Below are 12596 nucleotides of genomic sequence, written 5' to 3' on the forward strand. Positions count from 1 at the left end.
GGGCTGACCTGCAGCCCAGCAGAGCCCGTGTGGTAATTCCCCATCAGTTAAGAGGCCTGGTGTCCCCCATGTAGTGATGACAGTGAGATACCCACCCAAGCAACTACAGCACGTCTGAGCTTTTTGTAGGATTAGAGGTGTCAGACATGCCGGGACAAAGGGTAGGAGAGCCTGAGCCTCTTCCCGGTGCACCGCTAATGTGGGCCGAGCCTGTGGTACTTAGTCACAAAACGATGACAGCTCCTCCCCGACCCCCAGATCCATCCTGTCTATGGAATATCTAATGGAGGTGAAAAGATGAGTGACTTTCCCCACCAGCCGCTGCCCAGAGGGGAGAAAGAGCTGAAGAAGCCGCCGCAGATGGGGAGACACTGACTAGGTGCACGCTCGTTCCCCATCCAGATGCATGGGTCATGTGAACTTAGAACTGTCCTGATCTGCCTGTGGTTGGAGCCTAAAGAGACACATCGTAGAATTTTTCCCACCTTCTCTAACACCGGGAGAGCCCCCATCTTACAGGATGGGCCCTGACCCCACCTCTCACATTGATAATATAAACCATACGCCTGTTGTTTTGCAGAAGAACATCGTGCACAGAGACCTGAAGCTGGGGAACATGGTGCTCAACAAGAGGTAAGATCCCTGTCTCTTCGTCCACGCTGTTACCCTAGGCCTGGGGCAGGCTACACATTGCAACTCTCTGGTGCCCTGCAGTGTCCTCATGGAGATTCCGACTCAAAACAACCCACTTCCTCCAGGAATCCCAGGAGTCTGGGGATGGGATGAACATGGGAATTGGGGGCTTGCTGAGACTGGGAGTTTTGAGCCACAGAAAGGGAGCTCTGGGAAGAACTTTAGATCTCCTCCCTGGTCCATTTATTTGTCATGCCTGGCTCCTAGTGGATACTCAGAAAATTACTATAAAAATGGACTAAATGGTCAGGCACAGTGGTTCCTGCCTGTAATCCCAGCATTTTGGGAGGCTGAGGCAGGAGGATCACTTGAACCCAGGAGTTTGAGACCAGCCTGGGCAACATAGTGAAGACCCCCATCTCTACAAAAATATATCCTTTTTGAATGGACAAATGGGGTGAAGGAATGAGCAAAATGAGGCCTTGCTGTAGGTCAGTTTCCTCAGGAAACAGACTCTGAGGTTTACGTGCAGGAGGTTTACTGTGGAGTGCTCTCAGGGTGACGGGGTGGAATTAGGCAGAGGGAGAAGCTGAACCTCAGTGAAGTCCCAGCAGGGCCTCAGCCTGAAAAACTCGAGAGTGGGATGGCCCTGCAGATGGCCCGCGCATGGCCTTTGTGCCCCGCCAGCAGTCACTGAATGTCTGCTGTCCATAGGGAGGGGCACTCCCTTAGGCAAGGCAGCTGCTTTTGGCTAAGAGAGCCTCCCGGAGAGGGATGCAGCTGTGAGTAGTTACCTGTAAAATGTGACCAACTCTCTCAGCAGCAGGAAGAGCATGCCTTAGACTTGGAGGGGATCAGGCGGCCCACCCCAACATTGTTGGTGAACCAGCAGCAGAGGGAGACCAATTTGGCCCTGGTTTCAGGTTGTCATCCCACCTCAGCAGAGGGTCCTGGACCTCTTTGGAGTGATCTGGGACAGTGCTACCACTGTCTCACCATGTTGGAGGGACCACCAACCATGTAGGGACCCAGGACCGGCAGGAAGTGGGCCCACCCTGTGGACTACCACCATCCTGGAAATGTGGGGCTGAGAAGGGCGCATCTCCCCCACCCCGCCCCGCCCCCACCCATTCTTCCTGAGCCTCCCTCCCTCACCTCTCAATTCAGCGTTGAGCAGGTTGGAGGGCTTACAAAGGCAGCCCGAATCTCACAGCAGAATTGTTGTGGGTGATTCATTCCATGATGTGGCTGTACCAGCCCAGCCCAGGAGGGGCCCGAGGCCCACTGTCCTCTAAAGGGGCCAAAGCCACAGTGGTCAGAGGAAAAGAAGCTGCCTGAAAGCTGGCCTCTGGGGAGGGGGCATTACCTTGTGCCCCATCTCAGCTGATGGCGAGTTACTGCTGGGGACTCCAGACCCACAGCTCCAGCCTGAGAGGCCATCGGGACGTTGCTGTGCATCTCAGCAGCTAAGCCTTCTCCATGCTTCGACTAGCACCACCTGGTGCTGGGGCTGCAGACAGAAACTCTCAGTGCCACCACTACCCTCTGGAGCCCACCATCTGATGGGGTACTGACCAGAAGATGGTATCATGTGTGGAGGAGCAGCATGCAGAGGGCAAGGGGCATGTGGAGGGACAGTGGCTGCTGCCTGAGTCGATTCGCGAAGGATGAGTTGGGATTTGCCAGACTGAGAAAGTGAAGGGATGAGAACCTTGCCCTGCTATGCTCTGCAGGGGGAAGGGAGGGAAACAGGAAATTCCAGGGCTGCTTAAACCCTGGACTGGCTGAGTGAGTGAGTTGGGGAGGACGGAAGCAGCACGGACATGGGGGTCAGACCTGGCTCACTTCCCAGTGCCAGCTCTTCGTCATCTTGGAGACCGTGAGAGTGTGTTCGTTTGGTTACTTATTGATTGAATTCATTTATTGAGGTACCAAGCACTTCTCTGAGCTTCCATTTCCTCATCTGTGAAAGTGAAGGTCATCCTGGCTTCCTGGGAAGATTGGCCTGAGATGCAAATAAGTGGATGTGAGGCTACCTAATATGATGGGCTTTGGCGCATCACAAGCACACCCCAGTGCTAATCCAGCCAGGACTGGAGAGCCTGTGGCTGAGAGACAGGAGAACAGGACCCGTGGGCTCACGTCTCTGGAAATGAGGCCTGCTGCATGTTGAGCGGCCAACGAGGACACCCCTGGTGAGGGCCCAGCGGTCCCCCAGCCATAGCTCTGCACCATGAAAGGAGGTGGTAGGGAGTTCCGACTAAACCAGCCCTGGACTGTGGAAAGCCAGTTGTCGTACAGTTGGGAAACTGGGTCCTGCCCCTTCCCCTGGCCCTCTCTGGGGCGTTGGGCCAGTCCCATCTTGCTGTGGACTACAGGCTCACTGTTCACAAAGAGGGCATAATTTTTGGGCACCTAAATCCATCTGGCCACAGAGCCCATGTCCCCTCCAGCTGGACTAGAGAGCTCCCAGGCCTTCCACAGCAGCCATTCATTGGCTCTAAATGAGCATCGTGGAGTTGTCATGGGAACGTGCCGGGCTCATGCCTGCTAACCACATCAGCACTCCTGGCCCCTCTGTGTCGCTGGGGGATTTGCTTCCAACTCTCACTTCTGCAGGCCCCCTTGGTCCTGGGAGTGTAGTCAAGGGGTCGCACCACCCTGCAGACACCGGCGTGGCTGTAGCAGCTCTGCTGTGAGTGTGCGTGCGTGCTCCTCAGGGTGCAGAATGCCGACGCCTCACACCCAGAACCAGACAGAGGTTCTGGCTGCCTTGCACTTGAGTCATGGGCGCTCCAGAGCGGCAGGGTGGTGTGGTGCAGAGAGACCCACTGCTCTGTGTGTATCCTCTGCCACATCCTCTGCTCTGGGGCCCCACACTCACCTCGTTCCGTTGAGAGTTGACCTGAAGGAGCTCCAGCCCACTCCAGCCCCTTCCCGCCCGTCATGCCAGGCTCTGCCTCCACTGGAGCAGCAGGCGGGCCAGCTGGAGGCCTTCTCAGCAGAGCAGAGAGCTCCCAAGGAGCAGACAGGGGAGGTGTTGGCAAGGCAGCTGCAAGGACAAATTCATCCCGCTTTGGATTTTAAAAGGATCGAAATCCAAAATCCTCTTCTAGGGTTATGCGAGGTGCTGTGGGGTCTTTCTGCTTCCTCCTTTCTTTTTGGTAGGCAGGCAACACCAAGTTCCTAGAAAAGGAGAACACTGTGGCAGCCCAAAGGGCCATAGCTAAAGCGTGACTCACTCAGAGCCAATCCTACTGACACACGTCCCCTCCCTCTGTCCCACTCTGCCCTTGCCCCCTCCTGTCAGGACCAGACTAGGACGTGTGGGACTCCCAGGGAGCTGTGCACCTCCTGCTTGGGTGGTGGTGGCGGGGCAGGGGAGCATTGCCAAACCTCAGGAGGCCTTGGAGCTGCCCGTGCCGCTTCCTGTGGAGAGACTCCAGTGCTCCTGCCGCTCAGCCCTGCAGAGCGTCAGCTGTGCCTGCTCGTGCCCTGGCAGAGGGCGGGAAAGTCCCACCAGCAGTGTTGAGTTGAAAGCTCAGCCACACTGGCACGTGCTGTCCCAGGCCTGTTGTCACACCATGGCACCTCTCCCCTGCCGCCTCCAAGACAGAATCTTTCCCACCAGGTGTGCCAACCACCAGCTGCTACTATTTGCCAGGCACTGGACTAAGTGCTGTCCGTGAGATTGTCTTATCTTGCTGAATCCTAACCCAGTTCTGGAGTTTGGTGCTAGGATTTCACTGTTGTACACATGAGGAAATGGAGGTTTAGCAAGAGATTCACACATCAAGGATGTGGCAGAGCCAGGACTAGGAACCTGACTCCCAAACCCACCGTACTGTCTCCTGAGCTGTCCTCCTCCCAGCGTCTTGAGCCTCAGAGACCCACAGGATACATTTGCAGCTTCCGCAGCCATCTCTGACCAGGAGTGCCTCTGCTCTGTGGGAACCTTCTGGACAAGAGGCCTGAGCAGTCCTATATTCAGGGCAGCGGCACTGGAGCTTCAGAGCTAGAGCAGTCCACTCCTTGACGTGCACGTGACCCTGCACAGTGACCCTTCACCTGTGCACTCAGGCTCTAGCCGCCCGTGGGTCACCAGTCAGATTCCTATGGCAGCTGACAGGGCAGGCCTGTGTAGGCGCTGGAGTCAGCGTTTCCATGAGGAATCCAGAGGACAGACTGGCCTTTGTTTTGCATCAAGGCCTTTGCCAGCAGAATTCCCCAAGATTGCTGAGGGCTCTCAGAACCTCCTGGACGCAGCTCCTGGGGAAATCCACCGGCAGCCACGCATGCGCTGTGCCTCTGAGAGCTCTGAGAGTTGATGGTAGTGAGAGGCAGCCCAAGGCCCCCATGGAGCTTTCCTTCCTCCTGTCCTCCCAGCTTTTCCCCCTAGCTTTTCCACCCAGCCAGCCGACACAGCAGCAGGGCAGTCGGGCAGAGAGGCACCCTTCCTCGTTGCCTGCCCCCGTGGGCCAGGAAGCCTTTCCCAGGCCTCTTAGACAGGGCCTGCCCCCTCTCCCAGCCTACGGTGTGGTGCAAGGTCCTCTCAGGGCACTTCCTTTTGTCCACATGTGAGTTTTCTCCAAAGGATCAGAGCCCAAAGCTGCTCTGCCCCATGCCTTTCAGAGGGAGAGTCTGTGATCTAGCCAGGGCAGAATCACAAGTACAAGGTAAGGGATGAGTCAGTTTTGATGGAACAGAAGGAAAAGTCATTCAGGGCCTGGGGCCCTGCCCAGGGACACATCTGGGCATGAGGAAGCTGTCAGTTGTGTGCGCAGCTCTGGGACCTCGCAGACCTGGGCTTGGATCCTGCTGTTCTGCTCACCAGCTGCATGACCTTGGCCAAGTCCTTTCACTTCCCTGTGCCTTTGTTGTATCATCTGAAACCGGACGGTGAGAAAATCCCCCTCACTGGCCACTGTCAGTTTCTTCCTCTGCAGTGGTTGTGGGGCCAAGTGAGACAGTGACCTGACAGACTCCGTGGTGTGGGGGCAGCTGGGGCCACCCTGGGGTCACCTCCCAAGGTGGAGTCACTCATCTCTGCCGGCCTTCCTTTTCCTCATGTGTGAATGAGAAAATTGAACTAAATCTCTGGTCACTCCCAGTCTAGAATATGACACGAGGCTGTTTTTGGGAAATCTCTGAAAGTTGTTCTAAGCCCTATTTTATACCCCGAGATTCATCCAGGGCAGTAGGTCCGGGGATGGCCTGTGCAACACTCAGGACCTGGGAGAGAAGCCAATCCCTGCTGGGACAGCTCGGCTGGTGGCCAGAAAAGTCTGGGGCCTGATTCCTCTGCTCCCTGGAGAGGGGGTTGGGGCAGCTGTTTCGCCCTCTGGCGAGAAGCCCACCTCCTGCTGTTCAGGATCAGGGACTGGCCCAGTGAGGTGTGCCCTGCCTATGTGTCTTGTGCCCGTTGCTATAGACACTGAGGTTTGTTCACTCTCTGTCTCCCATTCCTAGGACACATCGGATAACCATCACCAACTTCTGCCTCGGGAAGCATCTGGTGAGCGAGGGGGACCTTCTGAAGGACCAGAGGGGCAGCCCTGCCTACATCAGTCCTGACGTGCTCAGTGGTATGTGTGTGTGCCAGGCAGTGGGCCTCCAAGCTCAGTACAGCCAGGCTCTGTGACAATCCACTCAGCAAATCTGTGGGCAGGCCCTGGGCAAGGTGCTGGCGCTTCACTGGGGGCCCAGACCAGTACTGTCGCTCCCCATACAAAATGTTTGGTCTGTTGGAGGTGGAAGACGTAACGATAACACGAATGCATGTTTAATTCCTCTGAGATTAGTGCTAGGGAGGAACGGGATTGCTGTGAGCGTGGATGAAGGGTGCTTGGAGGACTTTCCCCACAAGGTGACAGTTGAGCTATGATCTTAAGGGGAACTAGGAATTCCCTGGGTGTGTGTGACTGGGCTGAGGCGGAGGGTCCCAGAGGCAGCACGGCACATTGGAGCAATTTCAAGCTGCTCAGAAGTGAGCCTGGTTCAAGGGGAATCCAGAGAGGTGCGCGGGGGCCAGATCAGGCAAGGTCTGGCGTAGGCCTCGTTAAGAGACGTCATCCCTTCAAGTGCGAGTGGAAGCCATTGAACAGTTCTCAACTGCGCGTGCCACTGTGAGTTTGCGTTTCAGAGCCCTCACTCCCTGTCTTTGTTCACTCATTCTGTTACTATTTGCTGAGGGCCACCCAGGCCCAAAGCTCTGTTCTAGACACTTTGGAGACCACAGTGAACAAAGTAGACAAACATCGCTGCCTTCATGGAGCTGACTTTCTAGTGGGGTTGAGACAGATAATACACAAAACAAATAAATAACTCACGGGCCGGGCGCAGTGGCTCATGCCTGTAATCCCAACACTTTGGGAGGCTGTGGCGGGTGGATCACAAGGTCAGGAGTTCGAGACAAGCCTGGCCGATATGGTAAAACCCTGTCTCTACTAAAAATACAGAAATTAGCTGGGCGTGGTGGCAGTTGCCTGTAATCCAAGCTACTTAGGAGGCCAAGGCAGGAGAATCGCTTGAACCCGGGAGGCAGAGCTTGCAGTGAGCTGAGATTGCACCACTGCACTCCAGCCTGGGCAACAGAGCGAGACTCTCATCTCAAAAAATTTAAAAAACTCCCAAAGTTACTGCCCACTGATCTGATTTCCAAGTTCCAGACACAGTGCTGAGCGTGACTCACATTATCTGTTTAAACCACACAGCTATCCTGTGAGGTCAATATCTTAAGTCCTTTTCTCACAGATGAGGAAATTGAGGCTTAGAGATGACATCTCTTATCCAAAGTCATAGCTAATAAATAGGAAACTGGAAAATGGAGGCAGAGCCCCAGGGCTGCCTCCCACTAAAGCCCATGCTCCCAACTCTTTCACCATAGACTCTGTTGCTTTCCCTTTCCCCCTTGTCCTTGGCCCAAATCCTTTAGGGAACCGGGGCTTACACCAGCTCCCATCCCTCCAACATGGAGAACTTGGGGTTGTCTACAGGATCCTTCATCCCCACCCCACACGTGAGTGCGCCCTTTCTGTGCAGTGGCAGAGCCAGCCTCATCCCAGGTCTTCACACACGTCCTGGTGAGCAGGCTGCTGTAATACAAGCACTTACAACTCCCTCGGAGGCTCCCCCAACTGCTGCTTCTGCTGGAGAGCCAGGCCTGTCCCCAGGGCTGCCCATGTGCAAAGCCAGTAGCACCTTTCCCCAGACCTGGGGGTTTGGTTGGAGTCACCACAGCCTCTGCTAGAGGGATCTGGGTGCCAGGGGTATACCCTAACTCCCTGGGCACCACCCCCATGGCCCAGCACAGCCTGATACCCTCCACAGTAATCCCCAAAGCATCCCTATAGGAGATAGAGCCAGGCTCCTCCCTCTACCCAGCCTGTGAGTGGGGCTGTGGCTGTTTGCAGGGCTCGGGCCGGGGGCTGGCCCTGGTTGGGACTCCTCTCACAGCACCAGGCTAGAGTGGCCTTCATGTGCAATCAGAAGCTCTGTGGGCCTCCCTGCTGTTGCCAGCAGGCTATCCTTCTGGCTCTTCCAGACTCGTGCCAGTCTTGGAGGGTGAAACAAAGGGATCTGACTGAATCAGAAAGAGTCTTCGACTGGGAGACCAGAGACATGGGTTCTCAATTCTGGCCTTGCTGTTGAACAAGCTGTGTGACCACGGCCTCCAATCTCCTTCTGACTTCAGCTTCCTCCCTCCTGGGTTAGAAGCTGAAGTACCAGCCCTACCATGTGGGTTTCGGGCCCAGGTCTGCCCTTTCATTTGTTCTCCATGTGCCCAGCATGAGCATGGGGCATGGGTCTGTGAAAAGGCAGACCTGGTCTGGCCCTCATGGAGGTGATAGTCTGGCTAATAACCGTGTGAATTTGGGGAAGTTACAGACCTTTCTGGGCCTCCGTTTTTTCATCTATAAAATAGGGATGGCAGTAGTAGTACCTGAGGGATTAACTAATGCCCTTAATCAGCCGGGCACCGTGCCTTACTCCTGTAATCCCAACATTTTGGGAGGCCAAGTTGGGCGGATCACGAGGTCAGGAGATTGAGACCATCCTGGTTAACGTGGTGAAAACCTGTCTCTACTAAAAATACAAAATATCAGCCAGGCATGGTGGCAGGCGCCTGTAGTCCCAGCTACTCGAGAGGCTGAGGCAAGAGAATGGCGCGAACCTGGGAGGCGGAGCTTGCAGTGAGCCGTCTGGCATGATGATTTGCTGAAAGGGAAGCTTGCAGGTGCAGTGTCCCCTCAGAAGCCAAAGCCCAGGGAAGGTTGCCTGCCCAGGTCAGGCTCCCAGCGAGTTTGTCTGGGGAGGGGCCAGTCATACGTCCAGGTCAGGGCAGAGGCTCAGGCTGAGGGAACCCTCCGCAGGTCCTGGAAGCAGATCCTTCCTGCCTAAGCCAGCAGGACAGCTCAGCAGGAAGCATCTTCCAGACACGGGAAGAGAGGCAGCACCTTTTTTGGAGCCATACAGAGCTAAGAATGGTGGCACAAGTAATCGGTTCTGTACTGGCGACCCCACTTGGTGGAGCAAGTTCTAGGAAGAGGGGGCTGTCCTCGAGTCAGCCATGGGGTCAGCCACACAGTCACCGCAGCTGCTCTTTGGCACCGGGGGCTGGAAAGAGCCAAGGATGACACAGCCTGGAAAGAGCTTGGGAGAAGCTCGTCTTCCACAGAACTACCTGCTGTACCAGCCAGGGCAGGTGCTTACTCCCCACAACAGCCCTCTGTGGTAGGCAGCAGCGCTATCCTGAAGGTGCCGTGGTACCTTCTGAAGATACAGGCTGAGGCCTGTAATGGCACTGTCATGCACACATGGCACACCCTCTCCCGGTTAAACTGCTTGCCCTTCACTGGGCCCTGGGCGCCCAGGGAGATGACGCTAGGGTGCCTAGCAGCATCTCTTCCACGCCCACGGAGAACAAAGTTGTGTTCTGGCGTCCAGGCTGCCACAGCCTGCTGGTGTACCGGAGGGTGCATCGCAGGGAGTGGGCAGGGCCAAGGGCTTTCGAACGCTCCAGTAGTCCTCATATTTCGCATTTGGGGGAGTGGGTCAGAAAATGGCTGGCACACGGGAGGTGCCGTATTGCTGCTGGGTGGGTGGACAGGTTGCCCTGAAAGCAGGCAAGCAGCAGGGCCTGACGGTCAGATGTGGGCCCACTGAACAGCCATGTGGCCTTGGACAGGGCCGATCACTGGACCTCAGTGTCCTCAAGCCGTGGAGTGCAGTTAGTGAAATAAAAGTATTTCTTTCAGTGCTGTCCTAAAGCGGGTGCTCAGTTAGATGTCTGCTCCTTTTTGCTTTACAGATGAGGAAACTCTCACAGCGATGTTAATTAAGTGGACATCCTTCATTTGGCAAATACTTGGGTCCATGCTAGGCACTGGGGCTCAGCAGTGAACACCGCAGGGAGGCACCTGCACCTGAGAACTTCCCTTCTAGAGGGCAGACGGGGAGTCACAAGTAGACAAAGGAGGGGACTCTGCAAGTGGTTGTCCGGGTCGTGAAGGAGGCAGCAGGGTGTGGGGATGGTGACAGGCGGAGTGGCTGGCTCATCTGGAGCCAGCTAGTTACCTGCTTTGCCAACGTTCTTGACCCCCTGCTTGTGAGCTGCTGTGCTGGGTGCTGGGGCTGCAGACCCAGGCCTGGCTCCCAGGGGCTTGCCGTCTGGCCGGGCAGGGCAGGTGCTGTGAGCAGGTGCAGAGTGAGCCCTCTCCTCGGGGGTCAGGAGAGGTGCATCCTGAGGAACAGGGGATGGGGGAGCACAGGCAGGAGCTCAGAGGACGGCTCTGGGGGGACCGGAAGTGAGGGTGGCAGGTGGAGGGAGGGCCCCGGGTGGGATTCCAGGCTGGTGAGCCGTGGTGGTGCTGCAGCCTGAAGGCTGAGTGTGGTGTGTGTGCCCGCAGGCCGGCCGTACCGTGGCAAGCCCAGTGACATGTGGGCCCTGGGTGTGGTGCTCTTCACCATGCTGTATGGCCAGTTCCCCTTCTACGACAGCATCCCGCAGGAGCTCTTCCGCAAGATCAAGGCTGCCGAGTACACCATCCCCGAGTGAGTCCTGCCGCCCGGGGGGCGGGGGGCGGCCAGCCTGATGGGCTCAAGGCAGGGAAATGGCACAGTGAACCTGGGCATCCTGGCCACAGACCCAGCACCACCTACTGAGCCCTCCTTCCCAACTCCCTGCCTCAGGGATGGACGGGTTTCTGAGAACACCGTATGTCTCATCCGGAAGCTGCTGGTCCTTGACCCCCAGCAGCGCCTGGCTGCTGCCGATGTCCTGGAGGCCCTCAGTGCCATCATTGCATCATGGTAAGTGGACGGGCACTGCACCGGGCACCAGGCCGCGTCCTCGGGGCCTCTGCCCATCCTACCCAGAAAAAGCAGCCTGCAGTCAGCCTGCTTCTCTGCCAGTTAGAGTCCGATTTCCAGATTCTCTGCATGGGCAAGATCAGGAAGGCGTAGGCAGAGCTGACGGTTAAGCGACTATGGGCTGCCATAGCTGCCCAGGCCATGCCAGTGGGGGATGGGCATTGCCTCACTGAATTCTCACCACCACCTGTAAAGGAGAAATTGTCCCCCTTTATGGATAAGAAAACTGAGGCTCAGAAAAGCAGAGTCTCGTGGCAGGAACACAACCCAGGTGTGTCTGACTCCAGCTAAGTCTGGGATCAATGGACCTGGTCTCTCTGGGGCCAGCCTGACCTGTCTGCCTCCCTGCAGGCAGTCCCTGTCATCTCTGAGTGGGCCTTTGCAAGTAGTTCCTGACATCGATGACCAAATGAGCAATGTGGATAGCTCCCAGGAGGTGAGTTGGGGAGGGCAGATGGGCCGTTACCCAGCCCCAAGGGACGGGCTTCTGGGGGCAGGCAGGGCAAGGGCAGAGGTGGCAGCTCCCCGCCATCCACAGGGTTTCCTTGGTCTTCTTGCCCAGCCTTGGGGTGGGAAAGGGAGACTTCAGTCCTCAGCCTGAGCTGCCTGGGGCCTGCCTTGGGCTTGGTGTAGCTGGAGATCTTTGGCCAGAGAGGCCTGTGGGGCAGCCGAGCTGGAGCCAGTGCCTGAGTGGCCCAGGCCAGCCCTCTCAGCCTCCTCCTGCTGCCCACATCACATTTCTCTGCCCCTGTGAGTCAGAGTTCTCTCTCACCCTTCCTGCTTTTCATTTTTCAGATGATTCATTTCTCCCTGTTTCTTTCCTCCCCATTCCCTGCACTGGAGAAAGTGTTGGGCCTAGGGTGGGGGCAGAGACTTGGCACCAGGCAGCAGCGGGCAGGTGATCTTAGGGTGCCCCCTGGAGGGCAGGATTTGGCCGAGCAACAGCATTGCTGGGCCCTGGATATTGGAAGGACCTTCCCTCCCTGGCCCACCTTGGAGCTCCACAGTGAGCAGTGTGTAGGTACGACCAGGAGGGGCCGTGCCTGGGAGAGCCTCCCAGAGCCTCCTGGCCCCCGAGGACGACGGAGAGTTCCAAGCCCTGCCCACCTCCAGCTTCCGCCCTTTAGCTGTTTGGCTAGCCCGCAGTGAGCGCCTACCCCGAGGGCACGTCGTTCAGCCCTCAGTGTGGGCCTGCGCGGCCTGTGTCCTTAGCCCCATGTTACAGAAAGGAAGCTGAGGGTGAGAGAGGTAAGGACTTTCCCAAAGCCACACAGCTTAGAAGTAGTGGAGCTGAGCCTTGAACCTAAGTCTGATCCTGAAGCCCTGCTGTCCTCTGTGGTGACTGGCACGAGGACACCACTTCAGCTTCTGTTACCATCTGCCTGGACCACCCCAGGGACTCAGCATGGGGCCCCGTGTATGTGGCTCCCCCAGGTGCTGAGCCCCTAGCCCAGGGCTTGCTCGTACCTCTTGACATGCATTGGCCGCCTCAGGGCTCAGAGAACCTTTGTGAGAGGCCAGACAGCTAAGGCTTCTGAGGTAAAGTGACCTCTCATGCAGCCAGTGAGTTAGGAAGCGTGAGTCTGCATCAG

At 56.9% G+C, this 12596-nt stretch overlaps 1 protein-coding gene across 4 annotated transcripts in view; it reads left to right on the forward strand.

Moving 5' to 3' along the window:
• The window catches only part of STK40 (serine/threonine kinase 40), a 48799-nt gene that overhangs the window by 33542 nt on the left and 2661 nt on the right, over positions 1–12596 (forward strand). For all 4 annotated transcript variants that reach the window (XM_077964003.1, XM_015135454.3, XM_077963994.1 and 1 more), the window contains 5 exons: positions 581–633; positions 6103–6218; positions 10542–10686; positions 10825–10944; positions 11356–11440. In XM_077964003.1, coding sequence (XP_077820129.1) covers positions 581–633; positions 6103–6218; positions 10542–10686; positions 10825–10944; positions 11356–11440 — 519 coding nt within the window. The remainder of the gene's footprint in view (positions 1–580; positions 634–6102; positions 6219–10541; positions 10687–10824; positions 10945–11355; positions 11441–12596) is intronic.

This window comes from Macaca mulatta, chromosome 1 (assembly GCF_049350105.2).
Source record: "Macaca mulatta isolate MMU2019108-1 chromosome 1, T2T-MMU8v2.0, whole genome shotgun sequence".
Taxonomy (NCBI): Eukaryota; Metazoa; Chordata; class Mammalia; order Primates; family Cercopithecidae; genus Macaca; species Macaca mulatta.